This window comes from Gobio gobio (assembly GCF_949357685.1).
Source record: "Gobio gobio genome assembly, chromosome: 16".
NCBI classification, from domain to species: Eukaryota; Metazoa; Chordata; class Actinopteri; order Cypriniformes; family Gobionidae; genus Gobio; species Gobio gobio.
Genome location: NC_137109.1, coordinates 7,213,937 through 7,231,462, shown reverse-complemented (window position 1 = coordinate 7,231,462; position 17,526 = coordinate 7,213,937). Strand labels below are relative to the sequence as shown.

Sequence of the window (17,526 nt, the reverse complement as noted above, 5' to 3'; positions counted from 1 at the left end):
TATTATTATCTGTATTTGTATCTCAGCCCTAAATAGCCGTGCGTGTTTTCTTCTAGCTCGACTGAACAAGACTGCCCCTCCTGCCAGGTCAATGAAGGGCCTTCCCATCGTAAGCCAGTTCTCCACACTGAGCACCGAGCCCCGTCCTCGCCACACCGCCCCCTTATACGAGAGTGAAGAACTGTAGACACTCCTCAGACTCGTGCCGCTGGTCATCTGACATTATGCAGTATATTTCTGTGTAAACGAGTGTAGTTGCTCCTGTTATCAGTCAACTTCACTTCAGCCAGTGCCTCTTATGTTTTCCCAAGGAATGATTGGAAGAAGCGTACTATTCCAGTGGAATCAATAGCCTCAGCACACGACTTCACTAGATCTCATGGTTTGCTTGTTTGGAAATGGATGACCAGTTTCACTTATGATCCCCCTAAACAAGGAGACATGCATCTGTGTTCTTTTCTGTTTTACATGAGTTAGAAGAATGCTTGATTTCTTTATGCAACAGCTGTAATTGTGTGTTGATGATGTCTCTCGACTGTACGCTGAATATAGTATGTGTGCGGCGTTGACCTAGCCTGGACCTTCCAGACTCTCGTACATTTCATTTGTGGAGAGAGTCTGGCCGCTCTCCATTGACAAGCGTTACCTTCCTTGAAGGCGGGAACTCTGCTGAAGTTTAAAACTATTGGATCTGCCATAACCAATCGCTAACGTTTGGTTGTGACGTAGGTCATCTTAAACTAGCGCACGACATCAACGTCGTCATTCTCAGCCACTCCCTCTGTTCGCCGATTGGACCGGTTAAAATTTGACCGGAGAAATATACCGTAATCTGAAGGAAAATGAAAATTGAGCGGAAGTATGTAGGAGGGCGGAGCCAGGCTAGCGTTAACGTACACTTTGATATGTTTTGAAAAGGATATTTGTTGAAATTTTTGCTACTAGAACAAAGGATTTGGTAACAGTCCAGAACACCGATATATAATTTGTGTTATACATGATGTGACATGAACATTTGAGTGGACTTATACTATAAATTATCTCTGAGGTGTTTGTTTTTTTTAATGACTGTCACAAAAATCAAGGATCTAGCACACGTATGGACATTTCTTTGCAGATTAAGACGTTAGAACGGCTCTTTTTCCAACAGATTTATTACAGAAACGTCCTATAAACAAATTATGAAAAAGCCAAGGCGAAAATATTCTGTTAATCATAACCACTTGGATATTAGGCATACAATACAATGGCATCATTCATCACATGATTTCTGATCCTTTTCAATACGATTGTAGCACACAGGGCTCTTTTATAGCTAAACTTTGATAAAAAGGAAATACTGTTGTGACAATAAAAAGTTCTACACAGGGCAAACTACACAGTTACAGTGCTCGTAAAGAAAAAACTGTTCAAATTGGCTTTCTCACACACACATCACAATGCAGTTAAGTACTATAGATATGGCAAGGAATGGACACCTTCATAGCTAAAGACCCAGATCTTCAGATCTCCACATCACTTTCTTTATCATTATCATGGTCGCCATCATAAAATTCATTCGCAGCTTCAGGCCTGTGAGGAAACAAGACGTAGTTGGTCAGGATATTCAATATGCAGTCAAGCAGCTCATTTAAAATTAGCAGTTTATCTGTATGTGTTTGGGTAAAATGTTGGTTTTATTTGATACTACCAAATTTCTATTTGTAATTTAGAGCATTTATTTATCACACACATACAGCATCTCACACACAGAGAAACATTCAGTAGCGCAGAAATGTGCTGTCAACACTTTTCAATGATTTCTCAATAAAATAGATTAGAAACTTATTCTAGCATATATTTCTTATGAACTAAAACAGCTTCACTATTAGTAGAGAGGTGGAATTAATTCACACGCAATCGCTCTCTCACTACTGCATTCATATAAATATAATCTTTACTGTAACTTCATCTGTATCTGATTTAGAATGAGCAATCATAAAGGTTTCTTGAGCAGCAAATCAGCATTAGAATGATTTCTGAAGGGTCATGTGACACTGAAAAGTGGTTATTTTAAATTGCAACAATATTTCACAATATTACTGTATTTCTTTACTGTATTTTTGTTCAAATAAATGCAGCCGTGGCCAGCAGAAGAGACGTCTTTCAAAAACATTAAGAAACCCTGAAGACTTTAGAACAGGGGTGTCCAATCCTGCTCCTGGAGGACCACTGTCCTGCAGAGTTTATGGTGCGTTCAAGTCATGTCGTAAAGATCGTATTCACAAGTTGAATGCACTTGAACCCCACCACGAAGTCGTAAATACCAGTGGGAAGTTGGGGATTTTCTGTAAGCCCCGATCTGTACGAGTTCGGAGCGTGTCAGTGAGAAACATGGCGGAATCAATGGATGCAACGTCTGTAGTTGAATATAACGGGTTTATCAGTGACCAATGTTCCCTCGAATTTCTTTTCTCGCCAACCAAAACTTCTCTCTATTGGGCGGACATTTTGGTCACCTGAGCAAAAACATTCTTTACCTGTACAGTGCATGAAAACACACAAAGTGATTTCATCATGCAGTTATAACTTTTAACTTGAATGTGCCGTTTCTATTTTATTTAACCCTTGATGTAACTTAGTGATATATTAAATAAAAAAAGTTAATTCATAAGTCACTAAATTAAGCACATTTTACAGTGCTGTTAACTGTAGTCTTCTTTACCAAGAAATGGAGCTTGAGTGATCGAATGGAATTCAAGCGTAGTTCAGGCAGACCACTGATCGCTAAAAGATGTCAGCTGACGCTCAGCTGATTTGTTACTCCACCTACTCTAATCAACTATAGTATTTAAGCTCATTCAAACTCATGTTCCTCAGTCTGTCGCACAGACATTTACACCCACCCCTTCACCTCCTAGTATCTTTATTATCGAGTATTGGATTCTGTGTAGAACTCTATTGTTATCATTGTATCTCTTTCTGTAAATACGTGCTAAGAAACTTTTGGTTATTATGAAGGCTGGGGATTATGTTTCAGGGATGTATCTCAAGCTGTCTTGTATGGCAGCTCGAGCATCTTTGAGCCTAAGCCTTTCGCCAAATCAAAGATTGTCAATAAATTTCATTCTCAAAAGTGGTCCTGACTGAAATACTATTAAAATCTCCGCCAGGACAGTTCAATTCTTTATAATAATATAATATGAAAAAAATTAAGCAGTAACACTGAGATGGTTCTTACTGTGTTTTTGTTCAGTCATTTATTGGTGACAGGCAGCGTTAAACAATCAAAATTAAATGTGTGTTTATTGCTTATGAATTTCCAAGATTTTCTAAATCAGGGGTTTTCAAACGTTTTAATGGCAAGGATCCCTAAACAATCTCCTTGTGAGATAAATTCTTTATTAGGCTTACAATATAATATAATTTAAATAGCCTATAATATAATATAAAAACTCATTTAAGTATACAGTACACTCACCTAAAGGATTATTAGGAACACACACTAATACTGTGTTTGACCCCCTTTCGCCTTCAGAACTGCCTTAATTCTACGTGGCATTGATTCAACAAGTTGCTGAAAGCATTCTTTAGAAATGTTGGCCCATATTGATAGGATAGCATCTTGCAGTTGATGGAGATTTGTGGGATGCACATCCAGGGCACGAAGCTCCCGTTCCACCACATCCCAAAGATGCTCTATTGGGTTGAGATCTGGTGACTGTGGGGGCCATTTTAGTTCAGTGAACTCATTGTCATGTTCAAGAAACCAATTTGAAATGATTGGAGCTTTGTGACGGTGCATTATCCTGCTGGAAGTAGCCATCAGAGGATGGGGACATGGTGGTCATAAAGGGATGGACATGGTCAGAAACAATGCTCAGGTAGGCCGTGGCATTTAAACAATGCCCAATTGGCACTAAGGGGCCTAAAGTGTGGCAAGAAAACATCCCCCACACCATTACACCACCACCACCAGCCTGCACAGTGGTAACAAGGCATGATGGATCCATGTTCTCATTCTGTTTACGCCAAATTCTGACTCTACCATCTGAATGTCTCAACAGAAATCCAGACTCATCAGACCAGGCAACATTTTTCCAGTCTTCAACTGTCCAATTTTGGTGAGCTTGTGCAAATTGTAGCCTCTTTTTCCTGTTTGTAGTGGAGATGAGTGGTACCCGGTGGGGTCTTCTGCTGTTGTAGCCCATCCGCCTCAAGGTTGTGCGTGTTGTGGCTTCACAAATGCTTTGCTGCATACCTCGGTTGTAACGAGTGGTTATTTCAGTCAAAGTTGCTCTTCTATCAGCTTGAATCAGTCGGCCCATTCTCCTCTGACCTCTAGCATCAACAAGGCATTTTCTCCCACAGGACTGCCGCAGACTGGATGTTTTTCCCTTTTCACATCATTCTTTGTAAACCCTAGAAATGGTTGTGTGTGAAAATCCCAGTAACTGAGCAGATTGGGAAATACTCAGACCGGCCCGTCTGGCACCAACAACCATGCCACGCTCAAAATTGCTTAAATCACCTTTCTTTCCCATTCTGACATTCAGTTTGGAGTTCAGGAGATTGTCTTGACCAGGACCACACCCCTAAATGCATTGAAGCAACTGCCATGTGATTGGTTGATTAGATAATTGCATTAATGAGAAATTGAACAGGTGTTCCTAAATATCCTTTAGGTGAGTGTATATTATATCAGTTTAAATGATTCAATTTGTAAAAAAAAAAAAAAAAAAACTAACTGAAGTAATCAAATAGATCTAATAGCTAAATATGTTCAAGGGAACGTGAACTCTTTCATGGTTATCTAAACATCCCTGAAACCCAAACCACACACACATCTATTTAAACTGATGTGTGTTACTGAGGTGTTTAGAGTTTGCACGCTACACTTGTGGTGGGTGTAACTGTAAATGTGTGTTTTGTTACCATCATCTGTTATTTCCAGCACTTAATCAAGACTCTCTTCTTTAAAACATGATGAGGTTTTATTTCACATGTCTTTGCGTTTCTTGTTGCCTCCAATATTGAGCTATTGATTTGGACCGCAAACACGACTCACTGCTCACACGCCACATAATTCACTCTATGAAACCAGTAAACCGCATTCACCGGTTCTAACACGATAGCAATGTTAACTCTACAGCGGTTGAAGAGAGGACTGCAATTATTTCTCATTTAAACTACAATCAAATGGATTTCTCCCCACGTTTCGCGTCAGTGTCTGTTGTCTTCGCGGCATTTTATTCTTTCTGATGCCGCGCGCAGCTTAGAGGGAACATTGGCAGTGACACTGTCAGACTTTGTAATTTCCAACAAAGTAGCTAGCCTTTCAATACAACAATTAGCCATATACATAACGATACAGTTTACAGTGGCTTCATAGATGAATTAAAAACATTAGATGCGCATTCTTTGTTCTTCATTTTCTATAAGCAGAGTTAACAAACCGTGCTGTATTTTCGTGAAATTCATTAAAAGAAGGCACACCGCCATCTTGCGCCAACCAAAGAGACTTGAACGCACAAGATTGCCTTACATACAAACATCCCAGGAGTTCGGAAATAATTTTGATACCCAAATTCCTGAGACGGGCGTGCCATAAACTTTAAACATGGTGGTGGGGAGAACTACTGCTGTTGCTGGTGTGATTTAATTAGTTTTTTCCCTAAAACAGCTAGGTCGTCTTGTCTTGACATTAATGTAGAGCATATTTACATACACGAGTAATCATTTGAAGCGTATTGTATGTTTGATACACAGCGAAAATAGCCTGCATTTGACTGAAATTACAGAACCGGAAGAATGCGAACTATCTGGAATGTTTATATGGTTGTTAGTGAATCTGACACTACATATAATGTTGGTTTTTGATAAGATTTTCCCCATAAATAGGCAAGAATAAACCTGGTGTCCTCCATGATTCCTGTTCATTCCGACAACAACGCACTTGAATGCAACAAGCTCGTAATCACGACTCCTAAAGTGGAATTAGGAAATTTCTGACAGCACGTGAACGCACCATTAGCTCTAACCCCAATTAAAAACACCTGAACCAGCTTATCAAGGTCTTACTAGGGACACTACAAACCTCTAGCTAGAGCTAAACTCTGCAGGACCGAGTTTGGACACCCCTGCTTTATGAGGTTAGTGTTCAGTCACTGGTTACAGCGTTATAATCACCTAGAGAAGTTGTCTTCTGATCCTCTCTCATCAGGGTCGGCCTCATCCGGACGCTCATAGCTCAGCAAATCAGAGGGAACGTCATGGATCTGAACACTTGGTGCGTGATTCAACATCTTCAAGTTCTCAAACACAGTTTGACGAATCTGCTCCAAATACTACAAAAAGAGGAGAAGTGCTGGTTAGTGGCCGCACTGCTGAAGACGGCATCCACCAATGAAATGTTTACTTGACACTCCACCTGAGGTTTCAAACAAATGCTCTAACCTTAAAGGGGGGGTGAAATGCTGTTTCATGCATACTGATCTTTTTGCACTGTTAAAGACTTGGATTCCCATGCTAAACATGGACACAGTTTCAAAAGCTAAGGTGGACGTTTGATGGGAGTATTTCTTTGCCAAAATTAGTACTTCCTGTTAGTCATAAGTTTCGGAAAGTTTTTTTCGATCATGGGTCCGCTTGACGTCAACAGGGCGGAATTTCCTTGTTTGGGCCGTACGGACAATTCTACCGGAAGCGCGAGAGAGAGAGAGAGAGCGAGAGCGAGAGCGTGAAAGCAATAGGCTACGCCCATCAAAGCGCTGGCTCGTAGCCAAATAACCCCGCGTTAAGGCAAAAGTGGATGGAATTTGCTTTTCCGGATTTTCAAATCGCCTAATACTGAAGGATGGAGCGGTCCCAACGATAAAGGTCCCAACGTTGGAACCGCAGGCAGTGAGTAAGACTGCTTCAAATGTCTGTTTTTGCCTATGCCCATCAAGTAGCCCAAACATGACCACGTATTGATCAATGGAGCATGCGATGTATAGTGTGTACATTTGTTTAGCTGGCCACTATATGTGTATGTTTGTGTATTGTAAAAGCACTCCAAACAACAATACACAAAGAGTGGGGAAATATGTTGAACTAAATAAGCGCGGTTCTTCATTCAAATGCGCTACTATTCCATGTCTTTCTATGTAAACACTAGCCTGACGCGCAAAACCAGTCCGCTTACTACAAATCATGTCTACACAAACCACGCGTAAACACACACACACGATATAATTAAAGTATAAATGTGTAAATAACACAAGCCGCTAAGCATATTATATAGTTAGTGTAACTTATACCACATAGAGATGTCCTGCTCTAGTCGTTTTTGCTGCTGCTCCTGTTCAACTTCAGCCTCTGGGTCTGATTCCGGATCATAGATGTATGGCTGTATCCGATTAAAAGCCATTTTTTATGTTGAATAAAGTTTTTCCCCGCTTTTAGGGATGACGCAGCTTTCAGACGCACTCAACACAGTAACAGCTGCGCGCGCTCGACATTCTTTAGCTCCGCCCACACGATACGCCCCCAGCCGCACGGCTTTTTTCGGAAAGACTCGGAACAGCGCATCTTTCTTTTATAATTATAATAAAAATAAAGACTTTTCGGAGATATGCAGGATGCAATGCTACTCTGTACTCAAGATTGACATGAGACTGACTGAAACTGAGTGTTTTCCCCCCCCCTTTAATAAATACCTGTGTATTAAATCAGAAATGGTAATCATTTTAATTTACAAACTCCATTTGGGAAAATCTGTCCTGGAAAATATTCAGAAGCCAGATTTATGTAAAACACCTACAGTTCTTCAGACGTAAACTTGTGGAAATGCGTACGTTTCGCATTACTGTAATTTTTAAAAAATGCACATGAATTTGACAATGGCTTAGTATTTGATTTTTTGCTTTATTGACAGCATGATTTGAGATCTTCCAAAGAGCATCTTGTGATGTATCTGAATCCAAAACATTTTGAATTGATCTTACATTATTTATTGGTTTTATATAAAGTTTCTGTATGTGGTTTGAGACCTTTATACCCAACTGTATGTCAAGACAAATGTAAATGTAAAGAATTATTTGTGGACACAAACAAACAATATTTGTGAGGAAAATAATGCATACTTGTCTAGAGTTTTGGTTTTCTATCCTTGTGCTGACATCTGGGTGAAGTGTGAAGTCTGGAGCAAAATATTCAAAGTATTCTGTGCAGAGGACAAATACAGAGATGAGAAAACAACAACAACAACAAACAAAAGTAATATGGGGGCATTTTAAAAGCAGTGCATTGTAATCTAGATCAGGGGTTCTCAAAGTAGGGTCCGCGACCAATAGCATGGGGGTCAGTGAAATGTTTATTTTATCATCTGAAACATGCTGCGACTTATATTCCAAAGTGACTTATTTAAAGGAATAGTTCACCCAAAATTTTTTAATTCTATCACCACTCACCCTCATGTAGTTCAAAACCAAATCTGCATGACGCACGAGAACAAACCTCATTGGTTCTTGCTGAAGCTCAAATGTGATGCGTAACATGAGAACGAACCTCATTGGTTCTCACACGGCAAAGAGGCGGGACGTGGGCGGAGCTGAGGAGGCGTGATGACTAACAGACAGCAGACAAACGGCAATCCACCTGTCACTCAAAGTGGCCACGCCCTTAATTATGCAGAACTTTAAGGCTTTATATAATGTAGATGAATGAGTTATAAAATAATTCACCCCCCTCACAGTTGTCATGAAGGGCAAAATTAGCCGTATAGACCAAAACCACAATGTGTCCCAGACTGTAAACGTGTGTTCTTCTGCTGTAAAGTTGGGCATTTTAACATGAGCTCAATGAGATTCTGCTCCTTCTGGAGTCTGTCTCTAGTGGCCAGTCGATGATTTGCAGTTTAAGTCACTTCCGTATTGGCTTCAAGAGAAACTGCGGGAGGTGCAGCTTGAGCAAAATGTACACACTTAAAGGTTTTGTAATTCTCATGCCTGTGAGGCAAGCATATGCTTCATGTTTCAATGCTCATTTTTGTGACATGCTCCAGAAAAGAGTGTTAACAGAGATGGCAGAAAGTTCATCCTGTTTGTTTTCTTTATTTTATTTACTTTGGGTTTAAACACTGTTATAATTATGAGGGGTCCTGTTAAGTTTGAGAACCCCTTCCCTAGAGGACACGAACTCATGCAATCACAGGATAATACAGGATAATAAAGAAAGACGTCTCTCCTCATGTGACACAGATGTTGTCTTACCACTATATGGCAGTTCATCACTTATGGACTCGTCAACTAGCAAGGATGTTTCAAATGTCCTAAAAATGAAAGCTATGATGCATTAATGAAAATATCAGAAAGAAAACAGTCAAAGACAGCAAATATATTATACACTCAGAGATTAAAGGGGTCATACTGTTTGAGTTAAAAAGCTTTATGTACTATGAAATCTAGGGCTATCAATACACAAAACACACAAAAAAAGAATTTGCTGCCATCGATGCAACATCAAATTTTTACTATAAATATTTTCTCTACAACACCAATCGCTGCTGTGACTGACTGGAATACTTCATTGTTTTTTTTTCCACAACCATGTCTTGTCGTTAAAGTAGTGCATAATTACAAATATGAATAAACATTTGAAGCGCATTACATTTTATACACAGTGAAAATAGCCTGCATTTGACCAAAATCGAGATAGCGTTGGGAATGTTTATGGTTGTTAATGAATGGGACGCTAAATATAATTTTGGCAAAAAGATTTTTGGAATAAATAAGCGAGAATTAACCTGTTTGTCCTGCATGATATCTGTTGTTTCCGACACTTGAACGCATCAAGCTCGAATCCCAACTTCAGAAGTGGGAAGTAGGACATTTCCGATAGCATGTGAAGGCAGCATTACTGTGAACGGAGCCGCTCTGAGACGTGCATGGCATATATTGATTGAATTTAATAGCAGCCTATGAGAATTCACTGTTTTTAAATGGTTTTAATATATCGTGCAGCTTTAGAAAATTGTCTAATAACACACTTCATGGACTCTCGTCCCCGGCGGTTGTGGAGCTGCTGGTTACTTTACACAGGCAAACTGTAATAGAGGATATTTTTTAAATAGAGTGAGCTAATTTAATCAAGGAATCGTGACAGCTCGAATATATTTATATTAATATATTTGCCTCAATAACCTAATGAAAGCACACTTTAAATTAAACAACTCAACTTCCTTCTCAGTCCAAAAAAAGCATTTAAAAGGCACAATGTGTGAGATTTTTGGATTAAAATATCCAAAAACCACTAGAACAATGTTATATATTTTGTTGACTTGTGTACTTGCATTATCCCAAATGTTTAAAAGGTGGGGTAAGTGGTATTTCAAAACAGCTTTAAAAACATGTCTCGGGCCGTGGACCAAAACAAACTTATAGCCAATCAGCAGTAAGGGGCGTGTCTACTAATGAGGGGTGAAGAGAGTGCTCAGTGCACGTCATTATTCAAAAAGACACGACACAGGACGGACATTAGCCGAGCGACGACAGAAAGAGAGAGATGGCAGATAAAATACATGTGGAAGATCAGATCAGCTTTCCAGCGCTGGAGAGAACTCAAGGAGCGAAGGCCGATGTTGCTTTATTTCTTCACTATAGGCGACTAACATTGATTTTGTTTCACAGAACTAATATATGTTGGCTTTTGCTTGAATATGCTCATGTGTCATGTTCGCTTGCTTGTCCATTTGCGATCGTATTGTTGTTCACTTCAGCGATGATAAAGATCCGTTCACTTCCACATCGTATAAGCCTGGAGCGTCTAAACCTCCTCACACTGTCTGTTTCAAGCTTCAGCTCCCAAAGTGTGTCCGAAAAGTAAGATAATAACCTCCTAATTTATGTTTGTTTGCTTTGTTTCCTCTTTCCGTGATCAATATAACCCTCTAATCTGGTCATAATTGTAATATGTTCATTATTTGGACTGTCATGCTCGTGCTGTCGAGTTGTTCATGAGGACTGTGTTTGTGTTTTTGGGATGTAAGGGATGACTTTTGACTGAACATTCGACCTGGACACAGCAGATTCAAAATAGGAGCGTGTTTGTTTTGGTGATTTGAAATCAACATCGGTTACCAGAAAGCGCTTACCCCACCTTTAAATCCAGAGAAATAAGCAATTTTAACCAGGACACGGACCATGTCCTGTGCGTCGCCTATCAAATGACTACAATATGTCGCCTATAAAAATGACTACTTTTCTAATTACTGAATCTTCTAAATTACTAATTTCGCCCACTATTGCTCGCCACATTTTAAAGATGCAGCAGAATACATTGTAAGTGGACCTCAGAGAGACAGAGAGAGACAATATGACCCCTTTAAAGTTGTTAAATGTAGATGAAATAATGAAAAGATGAACACACCAACATCTAGCAACGTTTCGCACCGTGTAGCCTCCTCCACCCAGCACAAGCAGTGGGATTTTGAAGCTCTTCACAAACTCCACACACTCTCTACAAATACAAGTGTTTTACATGAAATTATCAAGTAGCTTTACGTTCAAGGATTCGAAATACTGTGTGTATTTCAAGAAAAGATGTCTCTTACCCATGGCCTCGTATGCTGAGATTGAAGCATCCTAATCGATCACATCCCAAAGAATCTGCTCCACACTGCAGACCAAACCAGAGAAATGAGCAACAAATGATGTTTCATTAACAAAGTTCGGGAGGAAATTATCTATCCAATCATCATGTCATTCCAACCAGCTGTCAGCAATCAGTAATCAACATGTCTAAGCAATCAGCACAAGTGGAGGATCGCATAAATACCCAGTCAACTCAACAATGTTCATTGACAGGTTTTCAGCATCCCTCCACTCACGTCTTCCTCACACTCACCTGGTTACTTTCCTAACCAGAGATACGGGTTTGGGCCAAATACCGAGCTCAGGGCCCTCTCCTCGGACAGCACACCAAATATGCATACCATTTATTCTATCGGACTTATTTGTATGTGTGAACTCGTGAAATAGGGGGTGTGACGAGATCTCGTGCCACAAGATTAAAATGTGACAAGTTTTCTCGCCGAGTGAAAAGCTGTCTCGCAAAATCGCCATGACGGAGTGTGAGGGTGAAATTAACAGAATATGCCACCGCTATGTTTACATTACATCCCCCACTGTCGTTTGCTTTAGAAATAAAAAACATTTAAAGTCGGCATGAAACGGAAGTTGAGATCGTATTGTGACGTATATCCGAGTGAAACGGCTTCTGAAATGAGAAAAAATGTAGGGCGAGGCTTGATTTCGTCCTTCGGGAATTGATTGGATCGTTGGAAGTTGGGCGTTGCTAACAAAATGGAGGCAGATTTGAAGTTTGCACTCAGTTGTGGAGAAAAACTCAATCTATCTCTTAAATAAATGTATTTTCTCTCTAAATGTTTTCTACATATATTACTGAGCATATTTCCTCACTTTCGCTGGTTTATGCAACAGATTTGCTACAGATAACCCCGCCCTCGCGCCATAGCACATGACCAGGAGAGAAGAGAGGTCGTTTCGATGGGGGAGGGAAAGTTAACATATTTGATTAAAGATTAATAATGAAGTGCACAGATAAATCAGTTATAGTAATCACTACCATATTAAATATACAAATACGAATTGTAAAATTTGATTTCATGCTGCCTTTAATTCAGTTTGAAAACAGTCTCTTCAATTGTAAACGTCTGAGCTGCAGGAATCACAGTTCACTGATCATGTGACGAGAGTAAGGTGAGATGATTGACAGGACCATGGTGGAAGATGTGTGTGCAACAGAGCCTGATAGAGCGTCTGATAAATGTCTCATCTTGTAGAATACTCCATACACAGAGTATGTGCGATCGCGAATCTAAAGCGAAAGTAAATGTGATCTCCCTGATTTGCGCAAATTAGGTTCCATACAATAGCCTGATTCCCAATATTAAAGCTATATTAGGCTTGGCTGTGTGTAGTTGTGACCACCTCTGAGCTCCGTTCTGGTCTCTATTTGCACTTTGAATGTTGAGAGAGTACTTTGATTATGGTTACACTTATTGTTTGCATTTAAGAAGACTAAGAAAAAACGTATTTTTGTTATTTATACAGTTTTTATTTCCATGTTCAATTTTTAGAAAGGAGTTGAAATAGGAGGTCACACACACACACACAGCCTCAAGGCCTGTACACACCGGGACGAATATCGCACGCACTTATCGCCAGCGTTTTTCGTGACGTTTTTTGGCGCGTCTTGAGTGTTCACACCCAAGCGATTTTCACTAGCGATGCGCCGTAGATGGCGCTCCCGGTACACAAGGTGGTGCTGCGGCACTTTACGCTTCTGACACTCGCTTGTCACACAGAAGAAGAAGAGAGACAGTATTTACGTGCTTGCAAAAACCATAGACATATTATGTCTATGGCCAAAATCATTCACACACTTTTTGCTAACTGGCAAGCAGCATTAGCAGCTCATCATCTTCTTTGTCTACTTACTACTTCTTCGCCGTATCAATATGTGCTCGGCAAAACCGATTTTGTGCTTGAGCGCCACCAAGTCGTGTTTTACTGTCACTTCAGCAGCTCCAGCCACGTGAACAAAAGCGCCGATCTCATTGGTCGGCCAGTTTTTAACACGCCGCGTCAAAATAAAATGAACCCGAGGCGTTTTTTTTTTTTAATGACGCTTTTACGCCTGGCTTTGTGCACACTCACATTGGCGCCCTTTGTTTAGTCACGAGGCGTTAAACGCCAGCGACAAACGCGTGCGAAAATCATCCCGGTGTGAACAGGCCCTCAGTCAGAACTTCTGGAAGCTCATAATTCATGTACCATAACTGTACATGCACACCACCGCAGACCACAGCGTCAAAATTCACTCTGGCTGCCCTGCCAACTACACTGTAGAAAGATTTGTGGACGCGCTAATGTAGATCGAATGCTTGGTCTTTTTTTTACTTTATTTAAAGGGGCTGCAAAGCAAACAATCATGTTGATCGGCATTTGTGCTGACTGACCACAAGTAGTATATGAGTTAACCTCATGAAATCATTTAAATGTGAAAGTACAAAAAAAAAGAAAGCTCGATGGAAAGAACTTTATAGAACTCAATTATAGTTACATGTTTGCTAACGAAATAAACCAATTAAAAGCCATTTGTGTGGTGTGGCTTTTGAGTTCATGGATAGGTTTATAGGAGACGTTTACTAGTCGTGGTCTTTAATTAACATTAACATTAATTTGGGTGCAGCCAACATTACAATAACTGTCCTGGTCGAAAATGTTGCCTATAAATAGTGTTGCGCGCCTTCTTATCAAACCGCCACAGCAATGATCAAACTGTCCTCCATTTTGCTTGGGAACTAATGTGGTCTGAACCAAAGGTTACAGCACTGCGTAGTATCATCTCAAGCGGAGGACTGACTGGTTGCTGTCGAACCGTGTCAAAGCTCATTACCATAAAGTTGAACTGATTTCAACTCTTTTCGATGCCCAAATCGTCCGAGATGCGCCACTCTCGCCGGAACTCGCGGCCACTTTGATGCTCTCGCCGGCGGCGGTGTAAACGCACAGTAAAGATTGAAGAGACTTGTGTGAAATCACCCAGCAGAGAAGCTAGTCAGGTGAGATTGTTTGTTACAGTGCTTGTATATTGTTGTTTTTCAATGCATTTTATAATTCATACTCAGAAAGTAGAACTGAAATGACATTCATTACAAGATGATTAGTTAAAGCATTTCAAATGCACCTGCAGACTATTTTTCCAGTCATGAAGATTTTATCATTTAGGATTTCTTAAAAATACTGTGCAAAAATCTCATCTGGTCTCATTCTCGTGAGCCAAGCGTCTCATCACACCCCTAGCTAGGGTTGGGTACTGGTACCTATATAACCGGTATGTAACCGGACCGAATCAGAACGCAGATTTCGGTGCCACTAAAATTCAAACGTGCTTTCGCGCTTTGGCTGGCGCCGAGCCAAAGAGACACACACTCAGCGTTCGTCACATATCACAACTATTCAGTGTTTTCAACCACATCATGTTTATTTTAGGTTCCAGACATTTAAATGCACATGCGTACTAGCAAAACATACACACTGATGTCTATGGAAGCGGCAATAACAATCCTTTCAGATATAATTTGACTGTTTTATTTATATCAGATACACATTATATAGTAACTGTATAGTTTAATCTACTCTTCTCCCACTTCACCGCTGACTTACTTTCATGTGTTTCGTGAGACGAGGATGAATTTACGTGATGTAAATCCCGACAGATCCGATTCTCTGAGGCGCAAACTAACATGGCGGAGCCCATCATGCATTATAGATCAACTAACATGATCATTATAAAGGATTTTAAATGACAAAACACATTCACTCGCACATATTTTAAAATCAGAATATCAGATAGTTCATGACATAGTTAACAAGTTTGTGAATATTTTGAATAAGGAAAAACTAAATAAAACCAATATAGCTCTCACAGCACTATTGCGGCTGATGTGTGTCACGTGAGAAGCATGGCGCGTCTCCATAGAAACAATAAGGCAATGGGTTATAAAATATTGAGCCAGAGAATATGGTCATATTTCAAAATATAGCAGACCAAGAATACAGACTACTGCTGTTACTACTGTAACTGTTATTAGTGTTAAATTAGGCCTGTTGTAGTTGGGTTAGGTGGCTCAGGTTTTACTGTGAATTTGTTCAGTAAATTAGTTTTGTATCTGTTTATATTTATATATTTAAATATACTGTAAACATAATAAATTGTTCAATTTAAAGAAAAAAATTGTCAATAAAAAGCCATTCTTTAATGTCATCCACTGTCGTTTTGTGGCTCTTTTTTTTTTTTTTAAGTATCGGTTCAGGCACCGTTTAGGCACCGGTCCCATTTTAAAAGTATCGGTTTGGCACCGGTATCGTAAAAAACCCAAACGATACCCAACCCTACCCCTAGCAACAACAGACACAACACAATATCATGATTGACTGAGACATCGTGCTCTCACCTGAAGAACGATACAGGTCGGCTGATAGAAGTCCACCACCTGCTTGATAACTGGCTGAAACAGCTGTCTATAGCCTGAGAACATATAAGCAAAAACCGCTCAAATCATCTTGCTCCATGATTGCATAAAATCCATATTAGGTTGAGTAACTAGTGTCACCTTTCTTTACTATCTGCCCTAAACAGTAGTTTCTTTATTCATTCTGGTTGAATATATGATATTTTTGTCCATATATCACCCAGTGAAACAGCAGTCTATGGCTTTGCTATTACAAATATATGATCTGCACTTTATTTCAGACTCAAATATTAATATTAGTCCATAAATCAACTCACTCTGGTCATCAATGCCATCTCGCAGTGGGACATTGAGGCAGTAGTAGCGGCCGCTCTCAGCCCCTACCTCATACATATCACCTAAAAACAACAACAAAAACAGTATATTATCATGCTCCTCTTTCAAACATGAATTCATGTTTCCATATGAATGTGCTATTAACAGCGAAAACCAGGGCTCTGAACCGGTTCAAGACATGAAAACAAACAACATTTTAACATGAACAAACACAAGCGGAATCAAGTTTAATCGTTCTGAACAAAAACACACTTATTTGAAATTAGCATTAACCGGTTAATAACATTATTTTATCGTTCTGTTTAATATTTTAATTTAACAGTCAACCAATCATGAAGTCAAACAGCACGGCTTATGTAAAAAATTTGTATTAACCGGTATTTTTCCCTAATCAAACCGTTTTGAGAACGGTAATGGTTACATAAGGAATGCATGAAAAGTTAAAATACGGATTGTGCTCGGAGTGAACCGATTGAGTTTTTCCCGCTTTTAAGCCCTGGGCAAAGCAACATGGACGACGCTTTATAGATGTCTTGTTTCAGAAAGTAAGAACAACATACCAGTTCCTGGGAAAAAGTAGTTCCCATATTTGTGGAAGGATACAGTCATGACCCTGTCTGTGAGATAAAATGCTTCCTGTACACCATCACCATGATGAATATCAATGTCAATGTAGAGCACACGAGGATGATACCTATCAGAGACAGAAACAGTACAGATGGGTAGAGATACGTTGTGGCCCATATGTTCATTCTATACTCTATAGCTAATTTAATCATTATGGATGCAGCTTTTACAATGTCATATTAAAAGTGTCATTTCTACACCACTAACATCACAATAATAAAATTGCTGTTGTTAAACAGGTTTCAGACACTGGTCAAACAAACAGGTACTTCCAGCCCAAACGTATGCCATTGGTTGAGCCAATGTTATCATGTCTGCCCTATTCGCTACATCAAATAAAAGAAAGTGCAAAACATCAGGAGTGTCTAGTTATTTGGGGTGATGTCACTTCCTCTCCATCTCTCACTTACTTCAGGAGTTCAAGAATACTGATGACAATGTCATTCACGTAGCAAAATCCAGACGCCTGAAAACAGAAAATAAACTCATGTGGCGAGGCCTTTATAAAAACATGATGTGCTTCCTAGTTGCAGGTAACTATG

General features: G+C 39.7%; 2 protein-coding genes across 8 annotated transcripts in view; one reads left to right on the top strand and one right to left on the bottom strand.

The window, feature by feature from the left end:
• Window positions 1–3,111, top strand: part of myot (myotilin) — a 60,185-nt gene extending 57,074 nt beyond the window's left edge. For all 7 annotated transcript variants that reach the window (XM_079839001.1, XM_079839002.1, XM_079838996.1 and 4 more), the window contains one exon: window positions 57–3,111. In XM_079839001.1, the coding sequence (XP_079695127.1) occupies window positions 57–187 (131 nt within the window). In that variant the 3' untranslated portion in view covers window positions 188–3,111. The remainder of the gene's footprint in view (window positions 1–56) is intronic.
• hdac3 (histone deacetylase 3) overlaps window positions 1,144–17,526 on the bottom strand; it is a 28,846-nt gene continuing 12,463 nt past the window's right edge. Inside the window, exons 6-15 of the mRNA XM_079839008.1 lie at window positions 17,395–17,450; window positions 16,918–17,051; window positions 16,339–16,419; window positions 16,004–16,077; window positions 11,573–11,637; window positions 11,389–11,478; window positions 9,234–9,292; window positions 8,106–8,185; window positions 6,169–6,326; window positions 1,144–1,572 (exon numbers count right to left, since the gene is read on the bottom strand). Of these exons, the coding sequence (XP_079695134.1) occupies window positions 1,503–1,572; window positions 6,169–6,326; window positions 8,106–8,185; window positions 9,234–9,292; window positions 11,389–11,478; window positions 11,573–11,637; window positions 16,004–16,077; window positions 16,339–16,419; window positions 16,918–17,051; window positions 17,395–17,450 (867 nt within the window). The 3' untranslated portion in view covers window positions 1,144–1,502. The remainder of the gene's footprint in view (window positions 1,573–6,168; window positions 6,327–8,105; window positions 8,186–9,233; window positions 9,293–11,388; window positions 11,479–11,572; window positions 11,638–16,003; window positions 16,078–16,338; window positions 16,420–16,917; window positions 17,052–17,394; window positions 17,451–17,526) is intronic.